Source organism: Mustela erminea, chromosome 4 (assembly GCF_009829155.1).
Source record: "Mustela erminea isolate mMusErm1 chromosome 4, mMusErm1.Pri, whole genome shotgun sequence".
NCBI classification, from domain to species: Eukaryota; Metazoa; Chordata; class Mammalia; order Carnivora; family Mustelidae; genus Mustela; species Mustela erminea.
The window spans coordinates 58,129,804-58,143,078 of NC_045617.1; the positions used below are offsets into that span (position 1 = coordinate 58,129,804).

The window sequence follows — 13,275 nt, forward strand, 5'->3', positions numbered from 1 at the left end:
AGCCACAGTGAGGGACTGCAGCACCCAGCAGAAGGGACGTCTGAGACCAGATCATGGACTAGGAGCCATATCTGGGTCCACTCCTTTACAACCCCTTCCTCTCCCCTGCCTCGGATCTTCCATCTGCATTCTTTCTACTTGCCTCTGAGTCAATGAGCATTGCTACACATTTATTATTATAAACCACAAACAGGCAGTCATCACTGCCCAGCAAAATTCAAGTTCCCCCAGGAAGCTCTGTGCCCCATCTACCAGGATTCTGATGTTACCTGTGATCCTATTCAAACCTGCCTCAGCCCCACGTCCAACCTGACTCACAGCATATCCCTGCATCATAAAGAGAGCAGACTCACTGCAGAGAATTGTTCATCTTCCCACCACATAGTGATCAATAATGTATAAGATATTCCTGATAGCACAAAATTACATTGTCTCATTTCCTTGACAATATCTCAACATAGTTAACTAGGTTGTGTATACGTGTACACTAACATATACATATACATAGGCACTCCGGGGATAACCAACACTTCAGACCCAAATCAGGCATTCACACTTCAAAAGTTACTACAAACACTTCACCTTTCAATACATCTCAGTTTACATTAAAACATGTGTTACCTGGCATTAAGAGATACAAGGGGGAAAACGTTGCACAGACGAAAAGAGCAGGGGTCAATGTACATCAGTTAGTTAAAAATGTTAGAGACGGGCCTTTTGCTTGCAGAATCCAACATGCTGGGAGCTAGTTGTGTTTCAAAATTAAGAATTTTCTGCACAATAAAAAGTTCTTCTTATGAATGTATCTGTATGACATATTACACATAGTAGGGACGGAGGCAGCAAACATATTAACATTTCTACAGCTAGGAACAAGGTTATTTATACTAAGCAGGATAAATAAAGACTATAATAAACAGCCTCATGTCAATTCAAAGTTTTCTGTTATCAGAGCTATTGGATTTTGGCATCGGAGATAAGAGAACGAGGCCCTGTAGCTGTGAATGGCCAAATTACTTAGGCCAATTGCAATTCATACAAAACATTTCCTTTGAAAGCTGATATTAAACTTCACACATTATGCTGCGATGACATTATTCCATGAGCAAGTATAATAACCCTTTACCGACCCCCCCCCCCCCAATTTGGCTGCCAATGACGCATATACTGAATAGGGCTGGAAGATTAAGAGAGCCCTCATAGACAGCCTCTTTGTGACCACTGTAGAGGGCACAACGGACATATACTGAAGAGTGCTGCATTATTCATAGTAGAGGCCCCCATACAATCTTTAATCAGATCTAATTTCTTAACTCGACACAGATAAGAAACAGTAAGTGGAATCAGACAGATCCGAGAGGCGGGTACACAGAGCAGTCACCAGCCATCGCTGACATTCTGATAACAAAGGAAGAAAACAAATTATTTTTAAAGGATGTAAGAGTCCGACAGCACAGTTAAAAAGGTTTGGATATCAGTCTCAGCTCTGCTCTTTTGAGCTGTATGATCTCGGGCACTCCTTAACTTTCCTCTGCTTCAGTTGATTCACTGACACAGCATTGATGAACATGCTGCCTGTCTCTTATGGTTTGAGGATTAAATAAAGGGATTAGCACAGAGCCTGACAATGGGAAGACACCCAATAAAATTCATACACTAAAAATAAAGCAGAAAATCTCACAAAGCATGGCAGTCTGAATAAATTTACTACCAATTCTTCAGAACTCAGAGCAGGAAAAGCATTATCATAACTTAGCACAGAGAAATATCATCTTGGCCACACTATGTGACTTTGAACATGTCATTCACCATCTCTGAGCCTCAGAGCCTGACATTAGACCGTGCACTCTCAATGGAGGTGAGAAGTGGTTCTTCAATGGAGCAGGGTTGGGGAGGGGAGTGGAAAAATCTACCCTTTTTATGTATGAAGCACAACTATAAAGTATAGAAACAGACACACAGTATACTCATGGTATGAAAATTTCATGGGAATGGGGATCTAACAAGGCTCTTTGGGGCTGATAATGTAAAAATGTTGAGAAACATTGGCTTAAATGCAGTGTAAGCCTGTGGATAGCTCTTAAAGCTCTTAAAGTTCGTTACTCTCTCTTTACAACAGTAATGCCAAGAATTTTTTTTTTAATATTCTTTGTAAGTTCATGTGTTTTGTTTAAGGCAAGGGAAGATTTGTATATTCTAGAACGGTCCCCAATTAAAACAGTTAAAAATTGTAAATATCACTGTGTTTAAAATAGAAAATCCTTGCAATACATAGAACCCCCAGCTGTCACTCATGAAAAGGATCCTGTGAGCTACAGTTTTGCTGTATTTTCTCTGCTTTATAGATAGCAATATACCTAAATCATGTCTAAGTTTTAATGTTGATGTATTTCCTCTGAAAATGCAGTAAGAAACTAGAATAAGCACAATGACTTGTTACTACCATAAAATTGCAACACTGTGCTTGTCTTAACTCTGATAAATGAAAGATCACCTTGGAATATAATTCATTTTTAATTGCCTCTTCCATCTAATCTAACTACTGCTGTAGGCTGTCTTAAAATATTTACAAAGTAAAAGCAAAAAAAAAAAAGAATTTGAGGTGCTAAATAAAGCAGGTTTCACATTCCTAAATGACCAGTTTTTCTGGTATCGTTTACAACAAAAACAAAGTCATAATTCTTACACATTGATTTTTTTGAAACACTCAGATATAGTAGGCTTAAGGACTATCTTAATGTTAAAGCTGTCTTAATTGACATGTAATTGACATATAATATATTAGTTTTAGGTGTAGAACATAATGATTGGATGTAAGTATATACTGCAAAATGATTAACACAATAAGTTTGGTTAACATCTATCACCACACATGGTTACACATTTTTTTTCTCTTGTGAGGAGAACTTTTAAGATCTGCCTGGTAACATTCAATTACACAATACAGGCTTGCTAACTGTGGTCACCACACTGCATTATTATATCCCTAGGATTTACTTATCCTATAACAGGAAGTTTATACTTTAAAGCCGTTTTTAATTCACTCTCTTCCCTGCCTTAGTTTTGGGATCCTTACAGTATCCAAGGAAGCTGTGACAACAGATTGAAACAGCTGTACTAAAATTCTAGAAAGAGCAGGATAATAGCTATCTTCTGCTTTAACTACTCTTTAGTGTTGTATGTGCTACCCTACTCTTATTTCCTCCAGAATCCTAGGTATATGTAGCAACATATATATATTCATACTCATATACTGCCTCGTAATTCTTGTCTTCGGGTTTCCCAAAAATCTAAAATCTACTTTATAGACTCTAACTAAAAATGACATTCTAAAAATGTATAAAACACCTCCATGTCAAGCGGTTATTAAATGCTTGGCCATACTTTATTACCAGTAATATGCATCATAAAGTGTTTTAGTATTATCCATTTTATTCACTCCAAAATAAATGCATTTTGATACAAATTTGCTTTCAGGTGGTTATATCTGAATAGATAAAGATGTGTGTGAAACCATAATTTCATTAGACACAGGCATTCCCTGTACTATGCAAGAAGTAAACACTTTTTCCTGATGATGAATTTAACTATGCTATTTTAAAGAGTTGCTAACCACTGTTTACAGTTCCTCAGACCCTAGGTGTTCAAGTGACAGGAAAATCTCTCTGGTAAATACATATGCTATTTTAGACTGTTCCAAATATACTGACTAGACAGAGTGATGGAAAGAAAACAAATTAGATGAAGCCCTAAATACACATAGTGTATTTCAGAAGTCTGGCACTGGATCCATGCATTCTCAGCTTCAACTAAGGATGACCTCGCCAAAGAGCATATGACTTTAATTATATATAGTTTTATTTTTTTGAAATATTTTATTTATTTATCTGACAGAGAAAGAGAAAGACAGCACACACAAGCCAGGGGAAAGGCCAGCAGAGGGAGAAGCAAACGTCCCCCCCAGGGCAGAGAGCCTGACGCAGGGCTGGATCCCAGGACCCTGGGATCATGATCTGAGCCAAAGGCAGACGCTTAATGGACGGAACCACCCAGGCACCACTATTTTCATTATAATTAGGGATAATATTACCCTCATGCATCTGTAAATACCTCATCAGTCCTTACCCCCAGTGTACTACAGGATATATTCCAGGTAATGCTGGGAGGCATAAGAAAATCAGAACACATAAAATGATGTTTGGCAAGGTTTAGATTCATTCAAGGAAAAATTCCATTGCAGAAATTCAAATAGACAATGTATAAATATACCTTCTGTACTAAGTGTGATACTAACCCAGCACTGGACAAAAATTTTTAAAAAGTAACAAAAATATTTATTTCTGGTAGTCTCATATTTGGCATGTTTCCATGAGAAAGCCAAAGCGATCAAATTCTCACCTCTACATGCATTTACCTGCCAGGCCCTTCATGTTACCTTTGTTTGAGGTTGATCCATGATGTTTTTAAGTACTCAGTGGTTTCTTTCACATTCCTGGTGTCATCATTACCATAGTCCTCCAGCAGTTTCTGCAGAACGTTTTCAAACGCCATTACAATACCATCACCAGGACCCAGTTCTTGAAGCAATACCTAAGGTGTAATTGCAGGTGTCATTATTAGATTCGGTCACTCGGTAACTACTACTACCTAAACAATGGTTCTCCTCATAGGTTTCAACAAGTTTTAGACACAAATATCAAAAGAAAAAAGCAAATTATGGGACAAACTCTTGAACATAGCTTAAATAAAAGTAATTCTGTAAGTAAAAAGGCAAATGTCTAAGGAATGATCAGGTACACAGCAGATATTAAGAGGCTATCTTTACCTTTGAGGGATACTTTACTTCCTCAAAGCATTTATCTTTTTCCTTTGTTCTGCTACATATCTGATCCTTATAGCAACATGCATCATACAGGAATGAACTTACTATAGAGTTTCTCTCTACATGCTGGCAGGAAGGAAAAGAGCCAACAATATGGAAGTCTTCTGTGCCCCTGGGTCACGGTGCCTGTTGACAAAGTTAACTGCTTGGGTGGATCAAGTAGCCAAGCCAGGTTTACTAAGAATTGCTATTAAATAATTAAACTGATGCTGAGTGTGTCCACAGGCATTGGTTTTCTACCTCTCAGAGCCCCTGGATCAAGATACTCTCCATGAAATCTAAATGAGAAATGAATGTTCCCATAATGCTTTTTATAGCAACTGGCCAAAAAAAAAAAAAAAAAAAATCTATCCTAGAGTCTGAATAGAAAATTTAGAAATGAATATTCTGACTGAATAATAGATGATTGAAGCATTCATCTCACTTTTAATTGTATTCCTCTAGTTAAGTATCCTGGGGCGTTGCTGATTATTATATTTGAGTCATTTGGTGAAAACAATCAGCAGATGTCATAAACACAGAAAATGATCCACAAAATCAGGACACCTGGCCACTTGATTTTTAAATTGTAACCATAGAAAGTCTACATGTGTGAATTATAAAAACATGCTCTCAAGTCTTAGATTTTGTTTCCCATATATTCTACACAAATATACACTTTCATCTTAGCCTCTCTGAAGGGCAAATAAATATTATGCCAAAATATAACCTAAAAACTATACCCTCTAATTCAAAAACATTTTCTGTAATTATAGAGCGAATTTAAAATACCATCGATGTTCAATATCATCAACTTTATATTCAAACCAATCAAAAAAGTTACCTACTCTGACGATATAGATAAAACAGTTTAGTTATAAAAGTATTAAAAGGAACTAAACTTATTACCTGAATTGTTCAGTACACTAGCTTCAAACGAAAATCTCAGAAAATGTCATAAATAAAAATAAGCTTCAGAGCAGACATGGAAGACAGAAAAACAGAGGGTTCCTGAGATACTGAAAATACTCTCTTTCTAGGTGCTGGTTCATGGTTGTGTTCCATTTCCAAAGAATCCGTGAGCAACACATCTGGTATACAGGCATATTTCTACTTGTTACACCTCCTGAAATTTTTCAACAACCTTCCTGGTCAAATTCTTTATATAAATTTCAATGTATATTCAAAGCAATGGGAAAATATCATGACAAGGGTCCTAAAAATTACAGTCACCAAAGAACAAAAAAGTACATCCAATAAATTAATAATGCCCAAGAAAGCCCCACAAATCTAATGAGTCTTACTTGATTATCAGAAATCTGCTTGATAAGCGGATCCCTTCGGGCTTGTTGGAGAATATAGAATCGGGCCTCGTATTTTCTCATAAGTTCCTCGGTTTCCTCCCTGTGGTCATCCCACTGAAGACTGTCAATAATCATATCCTCTAGCTGCTGCTGTCTTAACTCAACACCATGCTGAGTGCTGTCCCACTGGTTCTTGACCTTTTCCACTGAGGAAGCATACAAAAATAATCCCAGAAACTATCAGGAAAGGGGAAAAAATACCTGATTTCAAATTTATCATAAGTAAGGTTATAAATAGAAAAGAAAAAGAAGGCAAGTTGCTGTATACATTTTTAAGGGAATTTAATACATGTCTACCATATCGTACAACCAACACATCTCTGTGAAACTATTCTTGAAAGAGAATCTTGAATTAAATTCTATTTTAAATGCACTGAAATATCTCACAATAAAAATATCTACGATGGATAAACCAAAAATTATAAAGAAAATATATTCCTCTCTGATGTATATTCACAGATCGTGGTTTGATGAAGGCAGAGTTTAACAATACTTTATGACAGAACTTTAAGACACAGGTTTACTAACAAGGTCACTTGTTATCCTCAAAGGAGATACCCGAAAGTTGTCAAGATTTTACAAGGAAATAATCTATTTACGAATACTTTTCATATTTGTCTTACTGTTGCATGAAACCTGTCTAAAAGAAAGTATTTTTATACACTCAAGAGAAACACTAAAATCAAATTAGATTCAAGTTCTATCTACCCAGTACCTCTTTACCATAAAAAAATCCACATTAGTTCTTTTCCTCTTTCTTTTTAGTATTCCTTTCTATCTTTCTTTCTTTCTCTCTTCTGTCTGCTCTCCTTCCTTTTTCTCCCCTCCTTTCTTGCCTCTTCTTATTTTTAACATGAAGCTAAAGAGAGACCTAAAGAAACTTAAATCTTTGGTTAATTACTTCATGAATAGTTCAAGATCTTGAACTGAAGCACTAGTAAACTATAGCTTTGAATGATTTCAACAACCCACTGATAATAAGTAGGTAGGAAATTAAAAGTATTCTTCTAGAAGATGCTTCGTATGTCACACAGACTGGAGAGCAATAGTTAAATACCAAGCCATTAAGAACTTAACGATAAAATAACATTGCAGCTAAGTCATATTGGGACCTACTGGTAAAATTCTTGGGATATCAAGGGGATACCACAAACCAGAGAGTGATCGATTTAAGACTGCTCAGAACACTGAAAATCATACTTACATGTAATAATTTTTAAAAATCCTTCAATGAGATCATCTGTTTTAAGCTGTATTGTTTAACAATTTAAATAGATTGCTTGTTTTCCACTTACAGAGAGAACGAATTTATCATGTTGTACTTGTCAGTTAAAAAGTTACATAAAGTACTAATGACCAATGCTATTACTAATAGAATCTTTTAATATTGAATAAAATGAAAGCCATCAAGTGAGAGCATGTATCATAGGTTTATCATTAAAAATAAGCAAGTTGTTCTATTCTTTGTGAATAAGTGCTAAAAGCAGGTTATTGTAGGCAGTACACTCCTGCTGAGAATATTTTTTTCATATGATGAATAATGACAAAGATTATGCAGCCTCTATGCAAATAAAAAAGGAGAGAAAACAAAGAGCGGGAGTTAAATTGGAAAGGGAAAATATTCAGAAGAAGAAAGAGAAGTCTTGTCAAAAACCTTAAGAGAAACTTTGGACAAATAGGAGGTGGTTAAAAATAATAATAATAAGATAGTAGAGAAAGCAAAATGGAGAGGACTTTGTAAATGGTTTGGTGTCGCTGAAGCAGAAAAGCCCTTCTGCCCTGTGACGGGAAATGGAATCACTCCAGAGTTCCGTCCAGTACAAGCAACCCATCAATTAAAAAAAAAATACAGGGGTGCCTGGATGGCTCGTTGGGTTAAGGCTTCTGCCTTCGGCTTGGGTCACAATCCTGGGGTCCTGGGATTGAGTCCCACATCAGGCTCTCTGCTCGGTGGGAAGCCTGCTTCCCCCTCTCTCTCTCTGCCTGCCTCTCTGCCTACTTGTGATCTCTATCTGTTAGGTAGATAAGTGGGATCTTTAAAAAAAAAAAAAAAAAAAAAAAAAGAGGGATGGGGCACCTGGGTGGCACAGTACATTGAGCATTTGACTCTTGGATTGTTTCCACTTGGGTCACGATCTTGGGGTTGCGGGATGAACCCTGCATCAGACTCCATGCTCAGCCCTCAGCAGGGAGTCTGCTGGAGATTCCCTCTCCCTCTGCCCTTCTCCCCGCTTGTACTCACTCTCCTCTCTCTCTCAAATAAATGAATAAATCTTTTTTTTTTAAAGAGAGAGAAAGAAGGAAAATGGCTTATGTAGTAAAAAGAAACCAACACTGTAAGACACTAAAAGTTCTCTAACTTATCTCATTCAATAACATTGCTGTGGCCACATTTATTTTAAAATTGAAACATACTTTTTACAGGAGGAAGAGCTGACTTTCTTCCCCTCAGAAATATTAGACAAGGTAATAAAATAACTTCCACGGGATGCCTGGGTGGCTCAGTTGGTTAAGCAGCTGCCTTCGGCTCAGGTCATGATCCCAGCGTCCTGGGATCGAGTCCCACATCGGGCTCCTTGCTCGGCAGGGAGCCTGCTTCTCCCTCTGCCTCTGCCTGCCATTCTGTCTGCCTGTGCTCGCTTTCTCTCCCTCACTCTGATAAATAAATAAAATCTTAAAAAAAAAAAAAAAACTTCCAGTTTACAGTCTGCCACAAATATTTATTAAGTACTTAAGTTATATTGGACACTGTGGGAGGCCCCAGGGCCAGAAAGGTGAATAGCCACCATCTATGGAAGAGAAAATTAAACTAACTGTGAGACTACAATGACATTATGGGGGGAAAGCCACAGCAGGAACTAAAGATAGAAAATACAGTTCACTAGGGACTAGTAGAGAATGAGAAGGACTTTACAACGGGGGTGACATTTTACCTGCTGAGTAGGATTTCACCGGGAGAGAAAAGGCCAGGAGGAAAAAAGAATGCAAATAATTAGGAACTGCCAGGACATTTTAAATATTATCTATCTAGAATAACTACAGATGGGTGGAGGGCTACACGGAAGAGGCGATGACGGAAGCCGGCTGCGAACATCCCTCCAGGACATTTTTGAGAATTTAGACTTTGTTTTATATACCATACAGATGTAACAGACACTTTGAAGTTAGAAAGCAAAAGAAATGGATCTCTGATATGGTCGCTTTGTACATTTATTTTTTTGTCTTGTTTTATTTTGCTTTAAACTAAATTAATCCAAAATTAGTACTAGGCCCATAGGTATGAATGTGTTGTTCAATAAATTCTTTTTGGAACAGATTTGAAGAAGAGAAGCTAAAAAGACACAGCAAGATCTGGGTTTATTAGTTAATCAAAACGGAAGCATGGTTTTGCATTCCAATGTTTTCTCTAACTTTAGTTTTCTGATTCCTTTAAAAGAAATCCTAACCTGAAGTGCCTGGGTGGCTCAGTCGATTAACCATACCACTCTTGGTTTTGGCTCAGGTCATGATCTCAGGGTCCTGGGATAAAGCCCCGAGCTGGTCTCTGGACTCTGCTTGAGATTCTCCCCCTTCCTCTCCCTTTGCCCCTCCCTGAACTCACGCACGTGGATACACTCTGTCTCCCCTAAATAAATAAATTAATTAAAGATTAAAAATAAAAGAAATTCTAACTTAAAAGAAAAAATAATCCAATGTACCAGTAACAAACTTAAAAGTAATAACGTTAACACTTTAAGGAACGCATGTGGGAAGAGTAACAAGGTTCACAAAAAAATAAAAATCAAAGGAGAACTGTACTTATTAATAGAGCATCAAATATCAAATAATATAAATTTCTGGTTGAATAATCTGTGCATTTAAGTGTGTTACCATTTTCAGAGAAAGAGGATGATACATGTTTTTTTTTTTAACATACATTTTTCTGTGATTGCTGTTCTCACATCTGAACTGGAAGCCTTATTTTTCAAGTTCTGTGCCAATGTAAAAACATAATCAAGCTGAGGATGGCGTTGTTCTAAGTCAGCCTTTGTGATCTGTTAAGAAAAAATGATTATTAAGATAGGTTATTAAGATAGCCTTACCCTAACAGTACTACTAAAAGTGCAAGACCGGTGTGCTGACATCAAAATTGTTGTTTTCCTCCTATGCAGGACAGTGAGGCATCAGCAATACAGCAGAAAAGAGCAAGATTTGAAGTTAAAGGTCCTGGGTTCAAATCTCAGCTCTGCCACTTATCATCTGGGTCACCTGGCAAGGCACTTTACTCTGTTTTTTGTTTTCACAAAGAGAAATAATAGAAAACTTAGAGCTCGGCTATATCAAGTCTGAGGAGATTCGATGAAGAAAAATCCCTAAGAGAAAATGGTCTGAAAACCTTAGCAGTGACTTCTGATGACACCCTGGGTATCTGCCCTACATGATATACACACACAAACTAATGTCACCTACAGGGATGGGGGTGAGGCATTCAAAAGATACTACTGGAGTAATTGCAGATTAAATAATCTCAGACAAGAAAAATGCTGCTCTAGAGAATTTGTCTCAGGACCAATTTGGCAGGTAAAAAGTTTTAAAAATCAGGAATCGGGGTGCCTGGGTGGCTCAGTCAGTTAAGTGTCTGCCTTCTCATCAGGTCATGATCCCAGAGTCCTGGAATCAAGCCCCACATTGGGCTCCCTGCTCAGCTGGCAGACTGTTTCTTTCTCTGCTCCTCTCCCCAATCCGTGCTTGCTCGCTCGCTTGCTCTCTCTCTCTCTCTCTCTGTCTGAAATAAATAAATGAAATCTTTAAAAATAAAAAAAAATTAGGAATATAGTGTGTTTTAAGCATAGAACTAATAAACAATTGTAACAATTAGAAAACACAATTTCCAGTAAGTACAAACATGATGCCAGAGATTCTCTCCCAGCCCTTCCTCTTTTAAATTCATTACTTTTGCAGATTTCAATTAGCCTTAAAGTGTCAAATATTATTTCTAAATGGGTTATTCACAACTTCTAATCCTGAATCCCAGAGAGACATTTCAATGAAGGCTGATTATTTCCTTCTAAATGGCCCAAGAACCTCTCAACACAACACATCTGAAACTAAATCACTTAAACCCTCATCCACAGCCCATTTCTTCTATTCCTTATTTCTGCTAATTGCAATAGCATCGTGTTAGCCACTCAGAAAGGGCTCTTTTGCTTGCCTTAAGCATCTCTTGCCTCCAATTTATCCTAAGCACTAAAAAGCATCCCAGTCTTCCCATCAGTGCCGAGCACTGTTATCATCAGTCCGCAGCCACCGTTAACAAAGGAAAAGAAAGGGGGAATAAGATGCTCGCCAACTGCCTATAGACTAAAACCCCAAGGGGCCTATGCTTAAAACATGGTCAATGAGCTCCTTCCCAAACTGAACTTGAACCTATCTTTGCGACCTTTCTTCCCACTACACTTCTTTATTGCACAAATGTTGAACCAACATCCTTCCCGCTCCCCTGCTGCATGCCTGTATTCACTCTGTTCCCTCTATTAGGAATGTCATTTATCTCCAGAGGTCAAAATCCCACGTGGTCTGTCTTCTACCATAGTGAACTAAGCTCCTTTCTCACTGTGGCTCCTCTAACAGGTGGTCTGGACCTATCCCACAGCTTATTTCAGATTCTGCCTTGCTGTAGTGACTTGTCTACCTAGGTATATTTGGTGCTTCTACCTCACCTTGGGCATATTTACAATTTGGGGGTAAAATTAATACCTACCTCAAAAGACCATTAAAAAAGTGAATGACATATAACATGTATAATACTTAGAAAACTACTCAGCACATACTAAGCACTGAATAAAAGTTAGCAATTATTATTTTATGGTATATTTCCAATTTCTATCTAGTACGTTCTTTTCGGTATCCCTACGCAACACGTAACCTAGAACCTGGTACACAATGAATACTGCAGATTTATATTAGATGGGGTATGTATAGTGACTAGAGTCTAACCAGAAAATTCTCACTTCTAAAATCAGGAATTAAATAAGTTCATTATGAAAGAGTTTAAAAGGTGCTTCAGGAGAATATTCCACATCAGACAAAGTATTAAATCTCACACGAATTTACTTTTGTATTGATGTGACTCACTGCATGGCATCAGTTTTAGATTTTTAAAATACACTGAGCCTCTCACTTCATGTTGGTAAATGTCATCTCACCAACACACTGGAAAGGCAAGATAGGATTTACTCCTCGGAGCCAGGCAAACACAGCATGGCGGTTTGACAGATAGAGTTTTTTTTAAAGCCCATTCTCCCAGAGTTTAGAACAAACAAAGGAGATCCAAACAGATTTTGTCTGTTTCTGTGTTGTGGCATTTCCCTGACAAGCCTCAACACGATGTACTTACTTTCATTCGGGAAACTGTCTTATTGATCTCTTCTATATCCCCAACGGTGACAATGTTGGACTTCAACATCTGGTCGATCAGGACCAGCCAGTCTGCTAGCTCCGTGATTGTTTTATCCAGATCAGCAGGAACTGAAATTTCTGAAGTACGAGGAGACTGAACAGGAATGTCTGACGCAGATGATACTAGCACCACCTTTTGGACACCAGGATGAGCTGAAATTTAGAAACGTGGCAAAGTATTAATACAGCAATGGGATGTTGTGACTGTGGTGGCCTAGTGGTGATGTGTGTGTGTGTGTGTGTGTGTGTGTGTGTGTATTTACATAAAATTTAGTTGAAGTAAAAAAAAAATTGTAGGAACTTTTCACGTCTTCATACTAAAATGACAATGGCATTTCCTGTCATATCTGTATGTCTGTGGTAGTTATAAAGCCAACAAAATCATCCCAAAACATTCTGGGGCCTCAAAAACTCAGAAGTCGCTAACACTGACACCAAGAGAAGAGAAAATAAAAAACAAATCAACCACAGGAAAACTAGGACAGCAATTTTATTTTGTCAAGATGCTTGCCTTAATTATGAAGTCAATTTATTCTAATTTTCTAGGCTTTTCCAATTAATTAGATAGTATGAGTGTAAGTCATTCTTAATAAAACTGAAAGAGGACTTCCA

At 37.5% G+C, this 13,275-nt stretch overlaps 1 protein-coding gene across 6 annotated transcripts in view; it reads right to left on the minus strand.

Moving 5' to 3' along the window:
• UTRN (utrophin) overlaps positions 1-13,275 on the minus strand; it is a 504,882-nt gene that overhangs the window by 245,791 nt on the left and 245,816 nt on the right. For all 6 annotated transcript variants that reach the window (XM_032338010.1, XM_032338009.1, XM_032338007.1 and 3 more), the window contains 4 exons: positions 12,602-12,816; positions 10,142-10,259; positions 6,166-6,371; positions 4,436-4,590 (listed from right to left, as the gene is read on the minus strand). In XM_032338010.1, the coding sequence (XP_032193901.1) occupies positions 4,436-4,590; positions 6,166-6,371; positions 10,142-10,259; positions 12,602-12,816 (694 nt within the window). The remainder of the gene's footprint in view (positions 1-4,435; positions 4,591-6,165; positions 6,372-10,141; positions 10,260-12,601; positions 12,817-13,275) is intronic.